The sequence below is a fragment of the Suncus etruscus genome, chromosome 20 (genome assembly GCF_024139225.1).
Source record: "Suncus etruscus isolate mSunEtr1 chromosome 20, mSunEtr1.pri.cur, whole genome shotgun sequence".
In the NCBI taxonomy this organism is placed as follows: domain Eukaryota; kingdom Metazoa; phylum Chordata; class Mammalia; order Eulipotyphla; family Soricidae; genus Suncus; species Suncus etruscus.
Window position 1 is genome coordinate 30,495,716 of NC_064867.1, and position 26,418 is coordinate 30,522,133.

The 26,418-nt window shown below is 47.3% G+C and overlaps 1 protein-coding gene across 1 annotated transcript in view; it reads right to left on the reverse strand.

Moving 5' to 3' along the window:
• The window catches only part of NUP210 (nucleoporin 210), a 76,572-nt gene extending 56,582 nt beyond the window's left edge, over positions 1 to 19,990 (reverse strand). Inside the window, exon 1 of the mRNA XM_049766560.1 lies at positions 19,803 to 19,990. Coding sequence (XP_049622517.1) covers positions 19,803 to 19,978 — 176 coding nt within the window. The 5' untranslated portion in view covers positions 19,979 to 19,990. The remainder of the gene's footprint in view (positions 1 to 19,802) is intronic.
• Positions 19,991 to 26,418: the final 6,428 nt, after the last annotated feature.

A 26,418-nucleotide genomic window follows, 5' to 3' on the forward strand; every position in this document is an offset into this window, starting at 1 on the left:
GCCACTAGCAGCCTCACCAAGGTAGATGAGCTGGAGAGGAAGAAGAAGAGCATGGTGATCAGGGTTCTGGGCCAGCACCTGGGCTCACAGCCACCACAGAATGGATCTCAGGAGAATGAGCTATGGGTGGGTTAAAGGCAGAAACTCTTCTGGGCCTGAGCAAATGGGCTGGGGCCTGGGCTCAGGAGAGAGGAGGTGTGATGGAGAGGTGTGAAGAAAGGTATGAGGGGAAGAGATGAAGGACAGATATGGAGTGTGTGAGGGGCAAGAATGAGATGCCTAGGATGCATGTACACTGCTATTCATCGCAGCACTCACTACAATAGCTGAGACTGGGAATCAACCAACAACAGACGAGTGGATCATGAAGATGTGGTACATATATATATATATATATATATATATATATATATATATATATATATACATGAAATACTACATAGCTGTAAGGAATGATGCAATCATAAATGTGCAGCAACATGGATGGAACTGGAAAATGTTATGTTAAATGAAGTATGTCAGAAGAAGGATAAATATAGAATGATATAACTTATATGTGGTATTTAGAATAACTGCATGAAGAAAGACAGTGGTCTAAATGGGAGTTGTCTTGAACACCCCTAGCCCAGAGTATAGCGAGGAGAAGGAAAGAAACTGAGGGGAGGGGGAGAAACACAAATATGAACAAATATTAAAAAACACAAATATGGGGGCCAGGGGCCAAGCAGTCTCAGGTGCATTTAAAAATAAAAGGACAGAACTAAATATATCAGCCAAGGTCAACAACAATGGAATCAAGAGACTCAAACTCTAACAATCTAACCTTAAAATGGGCCTGTTATACTGGCAGGCTGGGGGGCAAAGGGTAGTGGTTGGAATACACTCTGGGAACATGGTGGAGGGCGGTGGACACTGGTGGTGAGATTGGTCCTGATTCACTCTATGTCTGAGACTCAAGTATGAAGAACTTTGTAAATCACAATAGTTTCTATAAAATTAAATTAAATTTAAAGAAAAGAATCAGAGGCCAGTGTGAGGTCAGGGAGAGGCAAGTGTCAGGCCCAGATGTTGGAATAAATTGTGTTCTGCAGCAATGCTTTCCCCTTGAGTCTGTGAGAAAGAGAGAGACAGAGAGAGAGAATTGAAGCCTCAGAGTGGTTATTTTGTGGCATTTTATCCCATTAGCCTTTTGTGGAGTCACCAAATCCTCAAGTTATGAGTGTTTACATCATCAAATTTGTAGAAAAAAACCTGACCAAGTACCTGGCCTGGCGCCAAGCATCACTGCCAACCCGGTGTGAAACCTCTAAGGGAGCCTCATTTCAGTGCAGTTTGTGTGTGAGCCAAAAATAAACCTCAGGAAGACAAACCCTCTAATAGAAAAGGACCATACACAAGAAAGACATGAAGCTAACTGGCTGAAATCCCATGCTAAACCAATGACAAACCAATACAAATAAATAAATAAATAAGTAAGTAAATAAATAAACAGAGATAGCACAGGATCTGGGGGACCTGCTTTGAATGCAACCAACCCTGGTTCAATCATCAGTACCACATTTTGTCCTCCAAGCACCCTCAGACATAAGCCTTGAGCAGCACCCAAGTACCCAAAACTGAGAAAAAAATAAAAGTAAAAAATAAATGATTGAGGGCCTGGAGAGATAGCACAGCGGTGTTTGCCTTGCAAGCAGCTGATGCAGGACCAAAGGTGGTTGGTTCGAATCCCGGTGTCCCATATGGTCCCCCGTGCCTGCCAGGAGCTATTTCTGAGCAGACAGCCAGGAGTAACCCCTGAGCACCGCCGGGTGTGGCCCAAAAACCAAATAAATAAATAAAAATAAATAAATAAAATGATTGAGGGGCTGGAGAGATAGCACAGCAGTAGGGCCTTGCACCAGGCAGATCCAGGATGAACTGAGCACTGAGCCAGCAGTAACCCCTGAACACCTCCGGGTTTGACTCCAAAACCAAAAAAAAAAATTTTTTTTAATTTTAAAATAAATGATTGAAATAGATACCTCATCATTTCCTCTGAAGAACAGCAAAGTTCAGTGGCATATGGGAACTGAGCTCCTAGAGGCCATGAACCCCACCTCTCTCCAAACCACAGTCTGCTCAAAACCAGAACTGCCTCCTTGTCTTCCCAGTAAATCAATCAATAGAGAAAGATGCCAGAAAGTCCCCCTCCTCCAGGCATCCCCAGATGTCCAGAACCTTCTGGTATTTTCCTTCTTTTTGGTGGAGGAAGGGGTGGCAAAGGTCTTTACTGTTGGCTCTGCCTCCCTCTAGTCCCCCGGTGTGGTGAGAGATGAGATCACCTCTCCAGTGGTCCTTTCCTCACATCAGGTATGGTTTGGGGCCTTCCTTCTAAGTCAAGCACAGACACAGCCCGCAGACAGTCCTGCCCACCCCCCCCCCCAAGAACCAGACCGCAATATAGGCCAGAAGAAAGAAAAATGGCTCAGTTCCTCTACTAAGCTCCAAAAGAAAATAATGTCTGCCCACTCTTCCCAGGGAATCTGATCCAGGCTGATTGATCCCTCTTGGGCCTTCTCAGGAAGGGGTCGGGGCAGACTTCCCTTTCTGCTTGAAGTCACAGCAGCCCAGCATCACCTCCGACATCCCTGGACAGAAATGGCCTGGCTCTATAACTGACCCTTCTCAAAATGTCAAGCCACCAAAATTGTTTCCAATCTATAGATCCTGGGCCACAAGAGGCTGCATTATATCTCAAAATGTCACTGTAGTGTCAGCCTAGTGGGCTCACAGGAAATCTGATGGGAAAGCTGCATAGAGAACTGTTGCTTTAATATAAAATATAATTTCTAATGTCCATGTGTCTGGTGAGGCCTTTCTCAGCATGGCACCGTTAGCCCCTTTGGCAGACGGGTCTGAAGACGCAGGAGAAATAACCATGAGCAGTCAGTTAAAATTTCATCAGAGACAGCTCAGTTGAGTCTATGGCCCTATGCGCCTATGCAGACTCTGCGCCATGTCTGCCTAACTCTTCTCTTTCTCTCAGGAACTCTCTGGCTCCCTTTCAGCTGCTCTCCATGCTTCCTTGCTTCCATCTCCTCCCCTCCAAGCAGCATCTTTTATTTATTCCAAATCACAGATCCCTCCCAGCTGTGGGTGGGTGGATCTGACCATCCAGGTGAGACTAACATTTCAATAGAAAATTTAGGGCAATGGAGAAAGGGGGACCTCACAGCGGACTACCAAGTTCATTGAGCCTTAACAGTGATGCAGAAGGCTCAACTACAGCCCAACCACAGCCCAGTACATCATTAGATTTGACTTTAGTGACACCATTTGACCCTTGTTAATCTAAAGTTGTTTTTTTTTTATTTGGTTTTTGGGCCAGACCTGGCAGCAGCCAGGGGTTAATGCTGGCTTTGCACTCAGAAATTATTTATGTCTGGCAGGCTTGGGGAACTATTTTGGATGCTGAAAATCAAACCTGGGTTGGCCTCATGCAAGGCAAATACTCTACCTGCTATGTTATCACTCTGGCCCTATGGATCCAGATTTTGATCATTCCATTTGCCTTTGTCTTATAACAAACAATATGAAGCAAATTTGTTTGTGCTTGCAAGGGTGCAGGATGGGGTGGTAGGTAGGAAACTGGGAGCACCAGTGGGGGCAAGTTCACACTGGTCATGGGATTGGTGTTTGAACACTTATTGAGACATTCACAGACCTTTCAGAGCAGTTTAAGAGACAACCCAAAGGACTGGAAAGTACAGAGAAACTCCCATACACCTCTGCCCCCACACAGTAAGTCCCCCCCACAATGAAATCCCTAGTAAAATGAGTGTATTTGTAGTAACTGACAGCTTGCAAGCCGACCCACCCAGAGTCCATCACTGGGGAAGGTTCCATTCTACTGTTATCCAATCTAGGGAACTGGACCAAACTCTCTGGCCAAGTGATCCCTGAAACAGTGTCCTCCAGAATATTCTCATTGCCTTAATAACAGCCTGTGTTCTCCTCTGAGTCTTTGAGTCCTATTAAAACACTGTTTGGGGGCCAAAGAGACAGCTCAACAGACAGGAACATATCTGGGTTCAATCTCCTGTACCACATGGTCTCCTGAGCACCATTGTAGCAATTACCAAGCACTAGGTGAGGGCCCCAAGCACTGTCGAGAGTGGCCCAAACATTTTGTAAAAAGCACTAGGATTAGAACCAAGGGGGTGGCTTAGTGGCTTAAAGCACCTGCTATTCAAGCATGATGCTATGAGTTTGATCCCCAGAACTTCCCCCTTTTCCCTCTCATGATCCCAGCACCAAGGTGTCCTCTGGTGAGCACAACCAGCAGGACATGCTCAGGGACCTTGACTGAAAAGATCAAGCCCAGAGCACAAAAGCCACTGTGTATACCCAGAGCCAGAGTTGCACCCCTGAGGCATCATGACAACAGATACAACAAGGGGAGAATAGAGATAATCAAAGAGGTAATGGGGGAAGGCCACAGAGACAGTATGGAGGTAAGGTGTTTGCCTTTCATGCAGAAGGACAGTGGTTCAAATCCTGGCATCCTATAGGGTCCCCCGAGCCTGCCAGGAGCGATTTCTGAGCATAGAGCCAGGAGTAACCCCTGAGCGCTGCCGGGTGTGACCCAAAAACCAAAAAAAATAAACAAACAAACCTGAAAAAAACCAAAGAGGTAATGAGTTTAATCTTGAGGGCAGGCTTCTCAAAAAGTGTTCAAAGGGTCCCAGGGTATGTGGGCCTGAGAATTCAGAGCTTGAACCTGATGATACCTTGTCCCATGCAGAAGGTGTTAGAAGGGGGAGCAGTAAGTACAGTGCTGGAGGGCCGGGCGGTGGCGCTAAAGGTAAGGTGTGCCTGCCTTGCCTGCGCTAGCCTTGGAAGGACCGCGGTTCGATCCCCCGGTGTCCCATATGGTCCCCCAAGCCAGGAGCAACTTCTGAGCGCATAGCCAGGAGTAACCCCTGAGCGTTACCGGGTGTGGCCCAAAAACCAAAAAAAAAAAAAAGTACAGTGCTGGAAACCAGACTTGGGGTCTGGGCAAGCCACAGGCACCCTCCAGCCCTCTGAGCCACCTCTCTGCCCCTAGATAGAATTAATTTTTAGGATATACATCACTTAACCCAACGTACCCAGACGTTGTCACTCTGGCAGGCATTCCCAGCGCTCAGAGCCATGTGGGGAGAGAGATGAGGGCATAGTCAGCACTGAGGATGCCCACAGTGCTGTCACTTTCCTGGGTTGACACACACTGCCCTGAGATGACATGCACTGCCCTGCAAAGCCAATTTCAGATCCTGGCTGCCTAGGACTGTCAGGTAAGCCCTTTCTCCTGGGGTTGGGGCAGTCAGAAAAGCAGTACACTAACATGGAGATAAGACAAATAAGGCCCAAGCTCCAGTGGCCAGTGAAGAAGAAAGCACCATGGAGGATCCACCACCCAGCCTGCAGGGTTCCTGGAGATGACATACTCATAGAACAGTTGGGGGGCTGGTTACTAGGCCTAGCACTGGAGACTGAGCCTAGCCTGCTAGGCTGGAGGGCCTGGCAGCCAAACTCTGAGCACTCCCCACTCATTCACCCAGAATTTTCTCTCCACTTGGTACTGAGGCCTGGACAGCCCATTCCCGCCCTCTGCAGGGGTCACAGGAGGCTGGGGTGGTGTTAGCTTACGACCCAGCTTGCTTTCCAGTCACCTGACCCCCTTCTGGCGCACTTGGGGCTCTGGTTAGACTGCACCTTGAAAGGCATCTGTGTGTATCGCTGGTTCCCACATTCTCAGGAGGAGTGGCAGGAGTGCAGGCATAAAGGAAAGGGGGTGCCTGGACACCATTCAGCACAGAGACTAGGGGCAGGGGTGCATAGTAAAGGGAGCTTCAGCTTTGAAGCTTCAGATCTCCTTCCCAACTCACTTAAAAAACTCAAGAAACACCTGCATAGAATCGCCTGCAATAGTGTTTTCCCTGACAGTGAGGCTTTGAGCTGGTACCCACAGTTAACCATCAATACCCCTCAAATTCTTTTAGCCTCAAGTCCCTTGGGACTGAGAGACAAGACAGGGAAACAGGGCCAACCCTGGTTTGTACTCAGAACTGGGTACCTCAAGCACTGCTGGGAATGAACCCAGGGTGCTGGTGGGTGTGGGCCTCCTCCAAGGAAAGGCCTCCTGGCCATCAGATCTGGGGTGCCTGCCCTCCCTCTGGGCCCCGCTATCTCCACCTCACAGCCTCTGGGCCTGGCACACTCTGATTAAATTGAGAGTTTGCCTGGGAGAGGTAAGCCTGAGGCAGGGACAACTACATTGTGGGTATGTATACAGACTAGGAAGGGCTTGAATGTCCTAAGGTGCCAGGGTTGACTGGGGTTAGGGCAAGAGGTGAGCCTGAGAAGACTCCACTCTAGTGCCCCCTCTTTAGCCAAGAGGTGGTACAACCAGCTGAGAACATCACTGGGACTGCCCGTGCCCTCAAACCAGCCCTTCATCCTGTCTGACTTGCTTGGTGGGTTCAGTCCGTGGGTTTCTTCTGGAATATTCCTTGCTGGCTTGTGACCAACGCAATGTTGGCTTTAAGAACAGGAACAGGGGCCGGCATCCCATATGGTCCCCCGAGCCTGCCAGGAGCAATTTCTGAGCATAGAGTCAGGAGTAACCCCTGAGCGCTGCCGGGTGTGACCCCAAAACCAAAAAAAAAAAAAAAAAAAAAGAATGGGAGTAGCAGCATCCACAGATGGTTCCAGTGGTGGCACATACACCAATTACACTGTGACTTTAGCATCACCTAACCAGGTCTTGGGCCCCCCTGAACACCTCTGGGCAGGACCCTGTGAAAAATGAGCAAGTGGGGGTGGCTCTCTCAGGGCTGGAAAATGGAAGTTTGCCCCCTCAGGCTCCATCCAGAATCTCTCCCTCAAGCTCTATGAATTGCACATAAACATTGATTCACCTCAAGCAGGACAGGAGCCCAGAGGCCTCTATAACATCTTTAGGACCATCTCTCAGGCCTGCAGAATGGGACCCCCCCCTTAAGCTGGAGAAACTGAGGCTAGGTGTGATCACAAAGTCATGTGGCTTCCTTCCCTCTCACCCTGCCAAAGTCACACAGTTGTCCCCAAGAAGCCTGGGTCAGCCCAGGGAACTTAACTGATACAGAGACATAAACACACACAGACATAGAGGCACACACAGATACACACAGATATAGACACACATACATGGATACACTACAGGCACAGACACATGGATATACTAAGATAGACATATGGATTCCACACAGACACACAGATATACGCACAGAGACATATAAAGACAGAGAAACATGGCTGCACAGAGGGACACAGATGCAGAGACAAACATACCGCACAAACACACACGCAATTCAGGGAAGCAGAGAGCAATGCCAACACACATGAGGAAGTCACTCTTGTTGCCCCATCCACTGTCAACTCTACATCCACTTTTTCTAGGGTGCAATTTCTTCACTCTCAATCCAGATGCTCTCAAACGTTCAGACCCCAGCAAACATGTCAGGGCAAGTGGCAGGGCCCAGTCCATCAGCGATGTCTCCCAGCTGAAAGGAACTCAGACTCAGGTCTATAAACCCTAGACTTGGCTCAGGGCTACAGGGCAAGAATCGTCACCTGGCAACCCCAGTGGGGCCCAGATGACCTCTCCCCCACCCTATGGTGGCGCATAGGAGAGGCCTGTGGACACTGGTCTCACGTGCACTGCACAGGTTTACATCTCTTGTCACTGTCCTTGGAGTCAGCACAACTGACACCTTGGACCAAATCCTTCAAGGATTCATTCAGATGCCAGCACTGAACATCACCAGGTGAGGCCTCAAAACAAACCAACCAAAACCAGCTCAACAGTTGCCTTCCCTAATGGGAAGGCACAGAACCAGATGCTTTGACATTAGAAATATTTCCTTTCCCTTTTGCCTTGCATGTGTGCAACCTGATTCAATGCTGGGAACCGTATGTTTTTTTTTGTTTTGTTTTTTTTTGGGCCACACCCGTTTGACGCTCAGGGGTTACTCCTGGCTACGTGCTCAGAAATCGCCCCTGGCTTGGGGGGACCATATGGGACGCCGGGGGATCGAACCGCGGTCCTTCCTTGGCTAGCGCTTGCAAGGCAGACACCTTACCTCCAGCGCCACCTACCCGGTCCCAAACCGTATGGTTTTAAGAACATCGGATCCAGAATCATCAATGCCCCAACCCCAAGCTGAAAGCACAGTTCAGAACAAGGCCCAAGAGCTCCCTGTCCTCAGGAGCTGTCCTCAGAAAGAGACCGGATAGGCAGAGGCCCGACCAGCTCCAGAGGTTCTGAGATGCTGGCTGGAATGAGCCACAGCAGTCTCCAATCTTCCCAAAGAGGCCTGGAGGGGGGGGGGGGTTGACCACCGCTCTTTTTCTTGGGCCTACTCAGAAGTGGGGGTGCTGGTAGAATTTGAACTCTGCTTTTCTTTGAGGTGGCCATGAGATAGATGGCTGGCTCATTCTCTGATGTAGACACTTGTTTCTACAAAGCTAAAGGGAGAGCAGTTCCGTATCCCTGTCACACAAACCCTGACACATTCCAGACTCCGGAAGTGTACACTGGTGGGGAGCCAGTGGGGCAAATGCTGGCCACCTCTCTCAGCCAGCCCACCCTCGACACACCGAGCTAGGTCCCTTTCAGGCCACCTCGTACCCAGCTGTTTTTCTTTTAAGCAGATTCAAGCATTGGAAGAACTATCAAGTTGCTAACATCTGCTGCAGAGGTATTGGAAGACAAGCAGGCGTCAATGCCATGTGGTAGGTTTCTGGGGAGATTGGGGTCTGTAGAGTTCCTGAATCCACACTTTGTGGGGTTCTTCTATTATTGTTATTCATTGATTGGTTTTTGGGCCACACCTGGCGATGTTCAGGGGTTACTCCTGGCTCTGTGATCAGAAATCGCTCCTGGCATGTGCAGGGAACCATATAGGATGCCAGGGTTCGAATCACCAACCACTGTGCTGTGCTATCTCTCTGGCCCAGAGGTGGCAAATTTTGAGGCCCGTTCTTGACATCTTTCTTTGCTTATTTTTTTATTTTTGTTTTTGGGTCCACACCTGGTGATATTCAGGAGTTACTCTGGCTCTGCACTCAGGAATTACTCCTGGCTGAGCTCAGGGATACCAAAGGGGGTACAGGGATTCAAACCTGGGTCAGCTGTGTGCAAGGCAAAGTCTGGTCCCTTAATACCCTTCTTGTAAGAGAAAAGATGGAGCATTAGGTGCTGAACAGAGCTTCCGCCTGAACTTGTCTGAAGGCCTGGATTCTGCAGGGGTACAGTGTCACTGGCCCCAGAGGCTCAGTGACACACAGCATGTGTCTCCAAGAGGCATTGCTGGGGTAGAAGGAGTTTCATGACACATTAGCAAGTGGGGAGGGAAGGAATGAAAGTGAGAGTGGAAATAGGGAACTGAGAATTGTGCAAAGGTGGGGTGTGGGGGAGAGGCAGGCCCTCAACTCTTCCAGTGCCTAGTTCCCCCCCAAAAGAGGCGGAGTCTGGGGGGAGAAGCAGGTGGGGACAAAGGAGGGACCTGGAAGGGTGCAGGAAGGAACCACACCCAGCTCAGATCAGCTTGGCTGTACCCTCAAGCCTCTGTCTGCTCCTGAGGGGCTCTGGGGGTCCTGAATAAGGTGAGGGCGGCTTTGGGGTCCCCATCCATGGGTGAACAAAACCCCAAGTACTTGTGGCAGGCACATCCTGCCCCACGCCTGACCCTGTACTGCCTTCTGGTCTCCTAACCACAGGCCATTGGGCTCCCCTTCACCAGGCCCTGCACCCCTTCCTGTGGGTTCCTGCCAGCAGCCAGGGTTGCCTTAAATCTGCTGATCACCCCCTTGTCACACCCAGTTCAGTTGAAAGAGGTTGAAACTGGCTCCTCTGAGCATCTGTTTGGCTTATTTGATATTCATTTTATTTTTCCTGACTGTGGCGCCATACCCAGTGATGCTCTGGACTCTTTCAGGGCTTTGTGCTTAGGGGTCACTGCTAGTAGTGCTGGTAGGGACCCAATGAGATGCCACAGGAGGCTCAAGTCAGAATCAGTCATAAGCAAACAAGTGCCCTGCCCTTAGTTCTGTCTCTTGGGCCTCACACACAGCCCCCTGAGGCATGTGGTCATGCCTCAGTTAAGGACCTAAATCCCCACCTTTGTCTAATCCAAGTGAGGCCTAAGAGAAAAGCCTGGCACCCCCAGACCTCTTATGCAGTGGTCCTCAAACTACGGTCTGCGGGCCACATATTGTAGTTGTTCCCGTTTTGTTTTTTCACTTCAAAGTAAGATTGATGCAGTATGCATAGGAATTGGTTCATAGTTTTTGTTTTCACTATAGTCCAGCCTTCCAATGGTCTGAGGGACAGTGAACTGGCGCCCTGTTTAAAAAGTTTGAGGATCGGAACCGGGAAGGTGGCGCTAGAGGTAAGGTGTCTGCCTTGCAAGTGCTAGCCAAGGAAGGACCTCGGTTCGATCCCACAGCATCCCATATGGTCCCCCCAAGCCAGGGGCTATTTCTGAGCGCTTAGCCAGGAGTAACCCCTGAGCATCAAATGGGTGTGACCCAAAAACAAAAAAAAAAAACACAAAACAAAACAAAAAGTTTGAGGATCACTGTCCTAGAGGGAAACATAGACCACCCTGAGATACACAGGCAGTGCTTCCCTGAGTGCCACCAGCCCAGGCACAGTAGACATCACAGGAAACTGTAAGGTATAACATGGCTAGGACAGGAACTGATCATAGAAGCAGGCTCAGAGACACTCCACGAGGCAGGTCTGCACTCCTACACACACTGGCTCACAAGTTACACCTCCCACCTTTGCAACAAGGCCTGCATCGCCTTGGGTTATGGGAGGGCTCACAATTCTCTTCCCTCACTGGCTAGCTGACACAGAGACAAGCTCATAGTCTGGATCTCCCTGTCTGGGGGTGCAAAACCAGTGCCATGGCCACAAGGTGCCCAGCCTGAGATGCTTAACTCCATTTCCTAGGTAAATCCTGCTCCACCTACCCCAGGCCACCAGGTCCTCGCACCAGGCCAGTCTTCTGCGGAAACCACCTAAGACCCAGCCTCTTCAGGGGAGGGAAGCCCCAGTGGGCAACCGATCTGATGCAACCCAAGCTTGGGTCTACACAGACAAGCATGAAGGTATGAAAGAGAAGCAGTTCCCAGGTGACTCGAAGGAGTCCAGGTTTGGGGCAGGATGGGAAAGAGCTGTACTTTCAGGAAGCAGGAACGTAGCAGTTTCTCTTTTCTCTCTCTTGGCAATTACCATATTTTTCACTCAATAAGACGCACCTGACCATAAGACGCACATAGTTTTTAGATGAGAAAAACTAAGGAAAAAAAAAAAAAGAAAAATGAAAAAGAAATACAAATAAATTTAAAAAATTTTTTTCTAAAAAAAAAAAACAAAACAATATTCTAAAGCAAATGCTGTACTAAAATACTGAATAAATGCAATGTGAGATGTTAGCTGGGAACAACGAGCCTGAGAGATTGAAGTATATTTACAATATACCAGTCCACATCTGGTTAAACACATTTACCTCTTTTATTTTTTTTTTTTACCTCTTTTCTTTATCAGAAAATAATTAAAAAAATTTTGTTTTTGGGCCACACTCGGTGACACTCAGGAGTGACTCCTGGCTATGGGCTCAGAAATCATTCCTGGCTCTGGGACCATATGGGATGCTGGGGATTGAACCCTGGTCCATCCTGGGTCAGCTGCGTGCAAGGCGAATGCCCTACTGCTGTGCTATGGCTCTGGCCCCAAAAAATAATTTTTTTTTGTTTTGTTTTTGGGCCACACCCGGCGGTGCTCAGGGGTTACTCCTGGCTGTCTACTCAGAAATAGCTCCTGGCAGGCACGGGGGACCATATGGGACACCGGGATTCAAACCAACCACCTTTGGTCCTGGATTGGCTGCTTGCCAGGCAAACACTGCTGTGCTATCTCTCCGGGCCCCAAAAAATAAGTTTTAAATACTTTTTCGTTAATGTAAAAAAATAAAAGCAGCAATCATCAAATAGTCTTAAACGAAAGCTGTGACAGTGAAAATGCATTAACCTGATTGCTCCTACTATGAGGAATGTCTGCGCAATAAAGGGCGCGTCACAATGCAGATGTCAAGTGGTTAGAATGTGCTCTCCTCCTCTGCACTCGGGCTTCAGTTCCAGGCGGCATTCGCTCCATAAGACGCACAGACATTTCCCCTCATCTTTAGGGGTGTGTGTGTGCGTCTTATGGTACAAAAAAATACGGTATCTGCGTAATGTTATTTTGCATATGAAAGAGGCCTTCAAAGGAGCTAAAAATATGCACTTTTCAAAGCTCTCTTCTTTGTGTTCCTTCCCTCCCCCTCCTTCCTCCTCCCTCCTTCTCTCCTTTCCTCCCTTCCTTTCTCTTTCTTTCTCTTTTCTCTCCTTCCTTCCTTCCTTCCTTCCTTCCTTCCTTCCTTCCTTCCTTCCTTCCTTCCTTCCTTCCTTCCTTCCTTCCTTCCTTCCTTCCTTCCTTCCTCCCTCCCTCCCTCCCTCCCTCCCTCCCTCCTTTCAATTTTACTCCTGCCTCAAACACAAGGACCAATAGCAGATGTCCTAACAGATGTCCACATCAAACCCTACAAAGCAAGCCCAACCCCCTGTACTATCTCCAGCCCCCAGAAGCCATTTCGATAACACAGAGTCACAAAGTAATTATGGGCATCACTAGCTAGAAGGAGCCAATCAGAGTAGGTGGGTTAGCCAGAGGCTGTGGCTCTCCGATGCAGAGGGACAGAATTCACTTCTTCAGACGTCAACTTAGACTCCTCCAGGGCCATTTCCCCAACCAGCACCCCCAACCCTGCAACACCTGGGCCCTCTACATCCCACTAGATTTAGGGTTTATCTGGCCCTAGGACTCTCCATTGCTGTTGGAGTAACTGGTTTTTTCCTTGTTCAGGATAATTTTTCCATGCACGTGCTTGTCCCTCATGGACTGGAAGTACCTCTGGATTGGTCCCCTACCTGTTTTACACCCATGGGGGTGGTCCCTCTCCCCAATAAAGACCTCAAGTCAGAGAAACTGCTTGTGGTTTCAGTTCCTGTCTGCCTGCCGGTCGGTATCTGCCTGCTTGCAGAGAGCTTGTGGTGGATATTTCTGAACCTGTTTCATCTCGTTAATCTTATGTGTACTACACCCAGCCAGACTCACTTTCAGATTTGAAGGAAGTATACATGGCTTCACAGATAAACAACAGCTCAGAAACTTTACAGACTCAAAACCAGCCCTGAAAGAAAAGCTGAAAGGTCTACTTTAAGGAAAGAAAGACCAACATATATACCAAACTTCTACACAAAGATGGCATTAAATCCCATGACAATTATCTCTTTCAACGTCAATTGGCTAAATGCACCTGTTAAGAGACAAAGAATACAAAATGGATCAGAAAGCTGAATCCAACATTTTGCTGTCTACAAGAAACACATCTGAATAATCAAAACAAGCATAGACTCAAAATCAAAGGCTGGAGGAAAATCATCCAAGCAAACAACACTCTTAAAAAAGCCGGAGTGGCCATATTAGTATCAAATGAAACAAACTTTAGACTCAGAAAAGTTATAAGAGACAAAGATGGTCATTTTATACTAATCAAAGGAAATGTACAACAAGAAGAAATCACACTCCTAAACATATATGCACCCAATGATGGACCTGCAAAATATTTAATACAACTCTTGACAAACCTGAGAGAAGATATCAAAACCAGTACAATAAAAGTGGGAGATCTCAACAATGCCCTGACACCCCTTGATAGGTCAACCAGATTGAAACCCAACAAGAATATATTAGCTCTGAAAAGAGAAATGGAAGAAAGTAGACTAATAGATATATATAGGGCACTCACTCCATCCCCAGAAAACTGGATACACATTCTTCTCCAATGCACATGGGTCATTCTCCAGGATAGACCACATGCTGGCCCATAAAATGTATCTCCATAGAGTCAACAGGATAGAAATGGTACAAATTACCTTCACAGACCACAAAGCACTGAAATTAGATGTGAACTACAAAGAAACACAGAAGAAAAACTTTAACACCTGGAAACTAAACAGTTCACGATGAACAATCAGTGGGTCAGAGATGAAAGCAAAAAGGAAATCAAAACATTCCTGGAAACAAATGACAATAAAAACACAAATTTATGGGACACAACAAAAGCAGTACTAGGAGGAAAATTTATAACCTTGTAATCTCACATCAAAAAGGAAGAAGGGGCCTATATAAAAAGCTTAATGACACAGCTTTTAGAACTAGAAAATGACCAACAAAAGGAACCTTAATCTTGTGTGGATTATTTTCTGTGTCAGCATTTACTTCCAGACCCGAGTTTCCCTAGTCCCTCAGGACTTGCTCTACACATTGCTACTTATAAAATCAAGAAACTGCAGTGTGGGCATTCATGCCTCCTGTCCATCACTAGCCTTGCCTCATCACCCAAGCATTGCTCAGGGCTGGGGTGTCCAAAAGTCCCAGAGCATCACTGGGTATGGTTCTGGTGGCCCTGGGCACTGCAGGACTGGAATAGCCTAAAATCCTTGGGCCCAAGCATTAAAGGGCCACCAGCCAGCCAAGTATTGCCAGGAAGAGACACCTTGGAATTAGACCGCTTGGAATAAGAATTACTTGGGAGGCACCCCTACTCCTAATATAAAAAATCATGGGACAGAGACCAGCGATAAAGTTCAAGTGGTAAATCACATGTCTTACTTGTGAGAGGGCCTGGGTTAGATTCCTAGTACTTCAAAGCCCCCTCCTACAGCAGGCAGAGATGCTGATTCCCACAACAACAACAAACAACAAATATGTTTTACTGAGGACATCAACAATCAAACCAGTCTCACGGGGCTGGAGAGATAGTGCAGCAATAAGGCATTTGCCTTGCACGCAGCTGATCCAGGATGAACCTCGGTTTGATCCCTGGCGTTCCATATGGTCCCCCAAGCCAGGAGCGATTTCTGAGCGCAGAGCCAGGAGTAACTCCTGAGCATCACCAGGTATGGCCCAAAAAAACAAAACAAAAAATAAAAGGGATCAAACCAGGTCTCATGCATGCAAAGCATATGTCCTATCACTGAACCGCTTTCCTCACCTCAATAAATTATTTTAATCCACAAACAAGAAAAGTGGACCTGGATATGGACTAGAGGGCTAGAGGGCTTGGTTGCCTTACATGCTTGAGATCCCGAGTTCCATTCCTAAGTTTGATTCCCCAATTCTATTCTCAGGGCCTGTCAAATACTATTGGGAGTGAACCTAGTGGCCCCAGCACCCTAGGAGCTGAGCAGTTCTATGTGATATTCTACTAAATGCCAAGCATGGTCCTTCAGTTCCCCAGCATTGCTGGAGAGGGGGAGGAAGGCTATAAAGAAACAGGAAAAGTCAATGTAAAGTCTCCTGGGCTCAGGAAGGAATGACACAATCTCAATAAATATGGAACTTGGCCACAATATCAAAGGGTGAAAAAAAAACAGTCCTTGAGTCTCAGGAGAGTTTTAGAAACTTTACAATGAACTCCTGGGCTGGAGTGAACATGAAGCTCCAGGCTGGGTGAATTCCAGATCTGTGCCTTCTCTGCTTTCCCAGTTTAAAGCTTCAGTGGAACCTTCAAACTTAAAGCCATAGAGAGCTAACATAGAAGCAGCTGCTGGCAATAAAACACCCATTCCTCATGCCCTACTGACTGGAAGGGTCACAGGAAGTTGGAATGAATCACAGCCTGAGAAGACACTCCAGAAGTCTTCCAGAAGTGGTAGCAGAAACCACAAACCCACTGCACTGCCAGTTTTCAAGGCTCGCAGCCCTCCTGCCAGGTCTCCACTGAGGATCAGTTTCTTTCTCCTTCCACTTAAGAAGCTAGAGAGCAGCTAGAGATGGTACAAAAGGCAGGGCACTTGCCTGGAATGTGGGCAACCCAGGTCTGATCCCCAGCACCCATAGATCACCCAAACTCACTGGAAATAATAAAAGTAATAAAAATAATTAATAGGGCCCGGAGAGATAGCACAGCGGTGTTTGCCTTGCAAGCAGCTGATCCAGGACCAAAGGTGGTTGGTTCGAATCCCGGTGTCCCATATGGTCCCCCAAGCCTGCCAGGAGCTATTTCTGAGCAGACAGCCAGGAGTAACCCCTGAGCACCGCCGGGTGTGACCCAAAAACTAAAAAAAAAAAAAAAATTAATAATAATAAAAGCTCAAACATTAAAAAGCTCAAGTCCAGGATCAGAGAGAGAATACAACAGGTAAGACACTTGCAGCCAACTCGGGTTCAAGTCCTAGATTCTCATATGGTCCTCTGAGCACCTCTGGGAGAGATTGCTACCTGCAAAGCCAGGAATAATCCCTGAGCACCAGCTAGTATGGCCCCCAAACGAAATCAAAATGAAACCCAAAAATCCTGAATCCATCAGTTCCTCTCAGAAAGGAAAATGCAATTAAGGAATGGGGTGAAAAATAAAAAAGATGTGTGTGTGTGTCCTTAGAATCACAGAGGAAACGTGTGTGTGTGTGTGTGTGTGTGTGTGTGTGTGTGTGTGTGTGTGTGTGTGTGTGTGTGTGTGTGTATACTTAGAATCACAGAGGAAACAGCAAGTAAATCCAGCAAAGGAAGCCTGCTGTTTTAAATTGAGGGCTTCCTTTTTAATCACCCATATTTTCAAGAGCCAGAAAATGTGCAGGTACTTCCAGCGAAGTCCCACCACGCACAGGGCCCAAGAAAACTTAAAAACCAAGATTAGGTGAAGGGGTGTTCTGTTTATGACTGAAACCCAACTACAATCATGCTTGTAATCATAGTGCTTAAATAAAGATTTTATTTAAAAAAAGAACAACTTTAGGGGCCAAAGTACAGTAAGTAGGGCATTTCCTTGACATTTTATATGGTCCCCTGAGCACTGCCAGGAGTGATTCTTAAGTAAAAAATATAAAATAAAATAAAATAAAATAAAATAAAATAAAATAAAATAAAATAAAATAAAAGATCAGGGGATGGAGTGACAGCATAGTAATAGAGTGTTTGCTTTGCACACAGCAGACTCAAAACGGACCTGGGTTCAATCCCTGGCATCTCATATGGTCCTCCAAGCCTGCCAGGAGTAATTTCTGAGCACAGAAACAATAGTAACCCCTGAGTTCTTCTGAGTGTGCCCCCTCTAAAAACAAAAAACAAAAACAAAAAAAAACAAGATCAGCTTCTGAATCAATAGCCAGAAAGGAGAACCTCAGGGCACAGAGATTTCAAAACCCACCAGGAAGAAAGGGCTGGAGGCAGTTTGCAAAACTACATGGAAAAAATCCTGCTTTCAAAAAAAAAAGAAAAAAGAAAGAAAGAAAAGGGCCTGGAAAGATAGCACAGCGGCGTTTGCCTTGCTAGCAGCCGATCCAGGACCAAAGGTGATTGGTTCGAATCCCGGTGTCCCACATGATCCCCCGTGCCTGCCAGGAGCTATTTCTGAGCAGACAGCCAGGAGTAACCCCTGAGCACTGCCGGGTGTGACCCAAAAACCAAAAAAAAAAAAAAAAGGGAAAAGATCCTGCAAGGAACCACGATAGACATCCTGCGGACTCTCTCTGACAGGCATTCAGCTGGGTTCTCTGTCCTGGGATCTGACAGTAACCTTAACACCAAATTAAGCCTCATCACAAACCCAGTGAAACAGGTAAGAAAGGGAGGAGCAAAGAAGTCTGGAGCAGAGGGAGTGGTACCTACAAATTGCTTTTCATCTCTCCTAAAATCAGAGCTGGAGGTGGGAGGAGCTGGGAGGAAAGTGGAATCAAAGCTTTGGGGCAGCCTGACTCCCTCCACCTTTTTTTTTTTTTTTTTGGTTTTTGGGGCCACACCCGGTGATGTCCACCTTTTTTTAACACCTGAGAACCAGCATTTGTCTACCATGAACTGGAAGTGACAACCAAGATGTGACCATTGGTCTGTAATCCCTTCTACAGACCTGGTTGAAACGAAGTGGACAGTACAGCAGGTAGGATGCCTGCCTTGCGTGCAGCTGAGTTCAATCAGAAGACACCCCCCTCCAATATGGTCTCCTGAACACCACCAGGAGTGATTTCTGGACCCTATTGAGTGTGTCTACATGCCCCCATCCATCCACCCAAATGAAAACCACTCCAAAGGCTGAAGAGATAGCTAACACAGCAGGTAAGGAAGGCATTTGCCTTGCACACGACTAACTGGGGTTCAATCCTTCACATTCTATATGGTTCTCTTTAGTCCCCCAGGAATAATTCCTGAATGCAGAGCTCTAAAGAAGCTGTAAGCATTGCCAGGTAATGAAAGAAAAGAAAAGAAAAGAAAAGAAAAGAAAAGAAAAGAAAAGAAAAGAAAAGAAAAGAAAAGAAAAGAAAAGAAAAGAAAAGGAGAGAGAGAGAGGGAGAGAGAGGGAGAGAGAGAGAGAGAGAGAGAGAGGGAGAGAGAGAGGGAGAGAGAGGGAGAGAGAGAGGGAGAGAGAGAGAGAGAGAGAACAATCAGGAACAGATCTGTCTTAAAAAATGCCTGTCTGGGGCCAGAGAGATAGCACAGCGGTAGAGTGTTTGCCTTGCATGCAGCCTATGTAGGATGGATGGTGGTTCGAATCCCCAGCACCCCATAGGGTCCCCTGTGCCTGCCAGGAGTGATTTCTGAGCACAGAACCAGGAGTGACCCCTGAGATCCGCTGGGTGTGACCCCAAAACAAAACAAAACAAAAATACCTGTCTGGTTTGAACCTCCCCTACTCTGGGCCCCACTCAGCCCTTCCCTGACAACTCCTTTCTTCTTTGCAAAATGCATCCCCCCAAGGCTTGCAGGCCCTTTCATCCAAGGCCAAAAGTTCCTGCCTGAAATGACTTGACCCTGCTTGCTTGCTTGCTTGCTTGGTCTCCCCACACAAGCCTTGCCCACTTGGCATTGCCCACACCACCCCTCAGAAGCCAGACTAGTCCCTTCCCAAGGCCAACCCGGAGGTGTCAGTTGGGTGGGCAAGGTCCCCCTGGGCCTGAACCAGTAGAGCCCTTCCCAAAGAAGCGGGAATAAGGGCCTGGAGAAATAGCATGGCGGAAGGGCATTTGTCTAGCATGTAGCAAACCCAGGACAGATGGTGGTTCGAATCCTGGCATCCAATAGGGGCCCCTGAGGAGCCTGCCAGAAGTGATTTCTGAGTGCAGAGTCAGATGTAACCCCTGAGCACTGCTTGGTGTGACCCCCAATAATCAAACAAACATGGGACTGGAGAGATAGCATGGAGGTAGGGTGTTTGCCTTGCATACAGAAGGATGGTGGTTCAAATCCCAACATCCCATACGGTCCCCCAAGGAGCCTGCCAGGAACAATTTCTGAGCGCAGAGCCAGGAGTAACCCCTGAGCACTGCCTGGTGTGACCCCCCCCAAAAAAACACAAACAAACAAAAACAAAAATAAACAAACAAACAAAAAACTACCAAAGAGGCAGGAAAAAAGGACCACTTAAGGAGACAGGACAGGACAGTTGCTGGAGTTGGGGGGTCACCTCAATTGTCCCCCAAGCCCTCCAGCACAGCCCCAGATACCCCCCAAAAAAGCAAGCCACTTGCACCCCAACTCAAGGGGAAGCCCAGTGCAATGCTTCCCAGAGGCCTGCAATGCTGCAGACCCCTTTTGCAAAGGGCCTGTGCTCCTGGGGCATCCCCTGAGCCCCTCCAGGGGTGCCCCAGATGCCCCCTGGCCCCCCCAAACTCAGAGGCCCTGCACCCCTCACCAGCGATAGCAGCCATCCGAGGCCTCCAGGGTGAAGTTGACGCGTGTGGCCCGCGTGAAGGGCAGCAGCACCTTGGGGATGTTGAGCTTGGCCGCTGGGGCCACGGGGCCCGGTGCCAGCAGCGCCAGCAGCGCCAGAAACAGCAGCGCCCGCCGAGGGCCCAGCGTCCTGCCCATCCTTCACCTCCAGCGACCTGGCGCCTAGGAAGCCCGCGCGCGCTCCCGCGTCTCCTCGTGCCCGCGCGCGCGCTCCCGGCGGCAGGTGGTTCTCGCGAGCCCGGGCGGGAAGGGGCGTGGCTAGGGGCGTGGTCACGAGCAAGGCGCGTGTCCATGGGAGCGCTAAGGGAGCTGTGGGCGTGGTTATAGGCGAGGGGGCGGGGCGAGGGTCGTGCTTTCGAGACCCCGGGCGCTCGCACGCCGCCGCGACCCCCCGGTGGGAGGGGGCGAGGTGTGCGCGCGCGCTCCCGAGAGTCGTACGTGCGCGCTCCTGAGAGCTAGGCGCGTGCACGCCCCCAAGGTAGGGCTTTTTCCCCACCTGGGCTCCACTCCCTGCGTTGGTTTTTTGGAGGAGGCTCGCTCGCTTTTATTTTTCTTTTTTTTAAGGAGAGGGAGGGAGGGAGGGAGGGAGGGAGGGAGGGAGGGAGGGAGGGAGGGAGGGAGGAAGGAAGGAAGGGAGGAAGGAAGGAAGGAAGGAAGGAAGGAAGGAAGGAAGGAAGGAAGGAAGGAAGGAAGGAAGGAAGGAAGGACGGAAGGAAGGAAGGAAGGAAGGAAGGAAGAATAGAAGGAAGAAGAATGGAAGAAAGAAAGGAGAAAAAGGAAGAAAGAATAGATGGAAGGAAGAAGAAAAAGAATGGAAGGAAGGAGAAAAGGAGGGAAGAATGGAAAGAAGGAAGAATGGAAGGAAGTGTATTAAATATTAAGGATAGGGGTGACAGGAAGGAAGGGAGGGAGGGAGGGAGGAGAAAAAGAAGAGAAAGAAAAAAGGAAGAAAGAAAGAAAGAAAGAAAGAAAGAAAGAAAGAAAGAAAGAAAGAAAGAAAGAAAGAAAGAAAGAAAGAAAGAAAGAAAGAAAGAAAGGAAGGAAGGAAGGAAGGAAGGAAGAAAGGAAGGAAGGAAGGAAGGAAGGAAGGATAGAAGGAAGAAGAATGGAAGAAAGAAGAATGGAAGAAAGAAAGGAGAAAAGGAAGAAAGAATAGATGGAAGGAAGGAGAAAAGCAGGGAAGAATGGAAAGAAGGAAGGAAGTGTATTAAATATTAAGGATGGGGTGGGGTGACAGGAAGGAAGGAAGGAAGGCCCAGCCCAGCTTTCAATTCAACTCTCTTTCTAGCAGCTTTTTTTGGTTGAACCTTCAGCCCTAGGGTGCCCCCCAAGCGCCCCCACATCAAGAGTGAGCTCTTGGGGTGGAATGGGTTGGAGGCTTAAAGGGGGTGGAATGGATCCAGTATCCCCATGCTTAAGGGGCAGACAGGCACCCAGGAAATGAATCAATTAATGTAGGAATGCTCCTCCTCCTCCCTGTGCTTCCTAAAAGGGGGTCCCCCAAGTTGGGCCTTGGAGGGGGTCCCAGGTGCTCTTGGCCTCTGCATTTTAACCTAGGTGTGAGGTCCTGGTTTTGCAGGAGGAACCCAGTTTACATGGCCCAAAGATCACCCAGTGCAAAAGGGCAGCTACCCTGGTCTTCTTGAAGCCAAGGGGAAGTGAGCCAAAGGGCAAGCATGAGCACCCGCCCAGCCCCGCCCTCGGGAAGGGATGCAGGAGATCCTGATGCAGAAGAGGATGCAGCATCCTTTGATGCTTCTGCTCCCCGAGCACCTACTCTCTAGCACCCCAACTTACATCTGCTTGCTGAGCAGGGAAGGGAGCAAGGAAGGGGTAGGGTGACCTCTGAGGCCCCACAGAGGGAAAAGAGGCTGCCAGTGGTAGTATTGCAACCGCAGTGGCTGGTGGCTGCGGTGGTGGGGCCCTGGATTCATCTCCCAGGCTGCAAACTTGGTCCCAGGGACATTCCAAACCCACCACCATCACCACTAGCCCCTAGGACTTTGGGAGGTAAATGAAGGGTCTTCGGAGGTCACATTCAGCCTGCAGGCCCCAGACCAAGATATGCATCTGATTGGGGAGACATCTAGCTACCAGAGCTGGAGCTAGGCCATTCCAATGGGGGGCCCCAGGGTAAGGCTTCCAGGGGTCCTGTCTGGACGCAGAAGGTTGTATGGAGCTAGCAGCTGCAGACAGGGATCTGTGAGGAGTGTCTGTCCTTCTGCACCTTTCTTTATTGAGTAGTTTTCTAGCAGTGATAGTGAAAGTGCCTCGCTGTCCCCCCCCACTCAACACCCTAACCCAAGCAACCAAACAAAACAAAACAAAAAATATATATTGTAAGATGACACCCAGCTATTGATCCCTAACAAAGGTGTTCTCCCTTCTTCCTCTTTCCCTTAAATCTCTCATTTGATATGTAAAAGCCCACCTGGATTACTCAACCTTCACCCTCCTGGTAAACAGGTATTAGTTTAATAAAGAAAAATGTCAGTTCTGCTAGGGGTGCACAAAGACACCACGAGGTGCTGTCTAACTCCTTGGTTCTCTCCTTACTGGCTTGGTTTATTAATACTTCGCAGCTACCCTGCCTGCTTCAGACCCTTTTTACTTTGGGTAGAAATACATGGGGGAGGGGTGTGATTCCACAATATGGAGTTTTATTTTAAATTATATGACTTCAGAAATTGAGATATAATCCATCACGCTCCACTTCCACCCACTTCCACCTTACCAGGCAGATAAATAAATTCAAGGGAGCCCTTGAGCTTGTGTCTTTACAGATCTTTGGATTACTGAGAAATAAGTAACAATTGGGGATTGGGGGTATTTTTTCTGTTTGATTTTTTTTCTCTTTTTGCAACTAGGGAGCAAGCCAGAGTCTTAGGCATACAAGGCTCATGCTGTACAGCTGAGCCCAGTAACAAGATTTTTACATAAAATATCATTATAAATAATGAGTTCATTCAGTATATAAATAGGGCTGGAGCAATTGTATAGTGAGGAGGGTGGATACCTTGCATGTGACCAAACTCAGATTTGATTCCCAGCATCCCATATGGTCCCCTGAGCCTGCCAAGAGTGATTTCTGAGCATAGAGTCAGGAGTAATCCCTGAGGGCCACTGGGTATGATCCCAAAACCAATATTATATATTACACATGATATATAACATAATTATAATATGATTATATTAAATATCATATATCATAACTATATTATGATATATGATATATGCCCGCACAACAGGTATCTCTTTTACCTTGCATATGGCCGATTATTTTGATCCCCAGCATTCCATATGATCCTCTGAGCACCACTGATTCTGACCCAAACACAAATCACACTCTCTCTCTCTCTCTCTCTCTCTCTCTCTCTCTCTCTCTCTCTCTCTCTCTCTCTCTCACACACACACACACACACACACACACAATTTAATCTCACTCATATAGCATTCTGGAGAAGGCAAAATTCTAGAAAGGACAGATAAGTGACTGCAGCAGCAGTGTCTAGCCAAGATGGGTAGAGGGCGAAGGGCCTGTGAAAGGAGCACTTGAGCAGTCCCTGTTCTATGGGATGTTGTGTTATCACCCATGTGCCTATGTCCAAGGTGTAATATTTTGCCATGGTCTTGCCTGATGTGACCAGTATGGAAAATGGAGGGAAGGGTGCATGGGATCCTCTGTTTTTGGCTTTGTTTTTGCTTTTTGGGCCACATCCTGTGACACTCAGGGGTTATTCCTGGCTATGCACTCAGAAATCACTCCTGGCTCGGGGGACCATAGGGAATGCTGGAGATCAAACCAAGGTTCGTCCTGATCTGCCATGTGAAAGGCAAACATCTTACCACTGTGCTATCATTCGAGCCCAATCCTCTGTTTTATCTCTATTTGCATGTGAATCATATTAATCTCCCCCAAGAGATTTAACTACACAATCAAAACATGAAGTTACAAACATTTCTAACAAGACACTTCTCTGAGGGAGAGTACCAAAGTTAAGGCAAATGCATATGGCCAATTCTCAGCACCACATGGTCCCCTGGATGTTGTGAGTTCAGACCTTGAAGGAGCTCATCTAGTACCACCAAAGTGACCTGGGTATCCCCAACACCACAGGGCCTGAACAGCTCTGAAATAGTGGCCCAGTTGGTTGAGAATCACAGGCAGGCTTGCAAACTACCTAGATGCTTAGAGAAGGCAGTTGGTAATTTTCCAGCTAAAAACAAGCAATGGAAAATGAATAGTGGATAAGGTTCAGAACGAGAATACAGTAGAGAGGGCACTTGTCTTGCACATGGCAGACCTGAGTTAGATCCCTGGGTGTCCTATATGGTCCCCCGAGCACTGCTAGGAGTGATTCCTAAGCTTAGCGCCAAAAGTAACCCCTGAAATCGATAGGCATGATCCCCATGAAAGAAAGAAAGAAAGAAAAAAAGAAAGAAAGGAAGGAAGGAAGGAAAGAAAGAAAGAAAGAAAGAAAGAAAGAAAGAAAGAAAGAAAGAAAGAAAGAAAGAAAGAAAGAAAGAAAGAAGAAGAAAGAAAGAAGAAAGAAAAGAAAGAAAGAAAGAAAGAAAGAAAGAAAGAAAAAAAGAAAAGAAAGGAAAGGAAGGAAGGAAGGAAGGAAAGAAAGAAGAGAAAGAAAGAAGAAAGAAAGAAGAAGAAAGAAAGAAGAAAGAAAGAAAGAAAGAAAGAAAGAAGAAAGAAAGAAAGAAAGAAAGAAAGAAAGAAAGAAAGAAAGAAAGAAAGAAAGAAAGAAAGAAGAAAGAAAGGAAAGGAAAGAAAGAAAGAAGAGAAAGAAAGAAGAAAGAAAGAAAGAAAGAAAGAAGAAAGAAGAAAGAAAGAAAGAAAGAAAGAAAAAGAAAGAAAGAAGAAAGAAAGAAAGAAGAAGAAAGAAGGAAAGAATGAAGAAAGAAGGAAGAAGAAGGAAGGAAGGAAGAAGGAAGAAAGGATGGAAGGAAGAAGAAAGAAAGGAAGGAAGGAAGAAGAAAAAAAGAAAGAGAGAAAGAAAGAAAGAAAGAAAGGAAGAAGAAAGAAAGAAGAAGAAAGAAGAAAGAGAAGAAAGAAAGAAAGAAAGAAGAAGAAAGAAAGAAAGAGAAAGAAAGAAAGAAAGAAGAAAGGAAAGAAAGAAAGAAAAGAAAGAAAGAAAACCAAACTGAATAAAACAATTTTTGGTCACAATTTCCTCTCTACATCGTTCTTTTTTTTTGTTTTGTTTTGTGTTTTTTTTTTTGTTTGTTTTTTTGGGCCACACCCGGCGGTGCTCAGGGGTTACTCCTGGCTGTCTGCTCAGAAATAGCTCCTGGCAGGCACAGGGGACCATATGGGACACCGGGATTCGAACCAACCACCTTTGGTCCTGGATCGGCTGCTTGCAAGGCAAACGCCACTGTGCTATCTCTCTGGGCCCTCTACATCGTTCTTAAACTTGTCCCTTCATCTTCCCCCTTCCCACTTCATGAATCTCTGAACCTGCTAAGAGGTAATGATTCCTCAACTTGGGCCCAGCAGAGGGGATTCCACCTGGCCCCTCATCTTCTGTGGGATATATGTCGCCCCCTCCCTGTCATGAGATCCTGTCCTTGGATAGTAATGACTCAATCTGAAATTTAAGGAAACAATGGACAGTGGCCTGGATTAATTGCCCCGAGCACAGAGCCCCTAAAGTGCAGCAGGGGCCCCATCTCTGAGAGAAATGATTGTCTACCTGAGGAATCAAACAAGTTGAGGCAGCATTTCCGGTGACTTATCTCAGTACTTCTCAAGCTCCCGCCATTTCCTGCCACCCTGAAGAAACCTTCCACTAGGGCGTAGCCCACAATATGCTTCTCGATATTTCCTATTTGTCTTTAAGTTTGAGGGTTTTACATTTATTTCAGAAGAAAATGTGGCACAATTGTAGACAGAAACCAGCCTCAGTTGTGCCAAAATAGAAGTTCCATAATATAAATATTGAGGAAACAAAGGGACAGCATATTGGTAGGAGTAGATTGGCCGATTGGCTAGGACTACCTCATAAGAGATCATGGAACATGGCTGTCTCTGTCTGTGCCCTTCTCTTAAGGCCTGTAAGGATTGTCAGAAATTTATGGTTGCTTCACTTTTTTTTTTTTTTTACAATGAATGTTGTAATTCTAATGTCTAGCTGCTGTCTTTTGGTAACAAATATTATTAAAAAAAAAAAAAAAAAACAACATTTGGCAATAGCTGTCACTGAGAAGTTTGAATGCCCTAGTGGTGGCTGTCCAGATTTATTACAAAATTCATTATTCATCCAACCCTACAGTCACCTCAGTCCAATATCATTTGGGGTTTATTGGGGGTCGTTTCTGGTCAGGGCTCACTCCTCATTCCAGATCTCACTTCTGGCTGTGTTTGGGAGGATCAGTATGGTACCAGGATTCACATAGGAAATAGCAAGTGCCTTAACCTCATATAATCTCTCAGGCCCCAAGCCCAGTATCATTTATAATGAGTCTGAGACACCCTATCAATTCATCTGTATTTTAGTGTGTAAAGGATAAGAGCCTTTTTATTCAGCCACTATAACCACGACATAGTATCATACTTCCAAACTGGA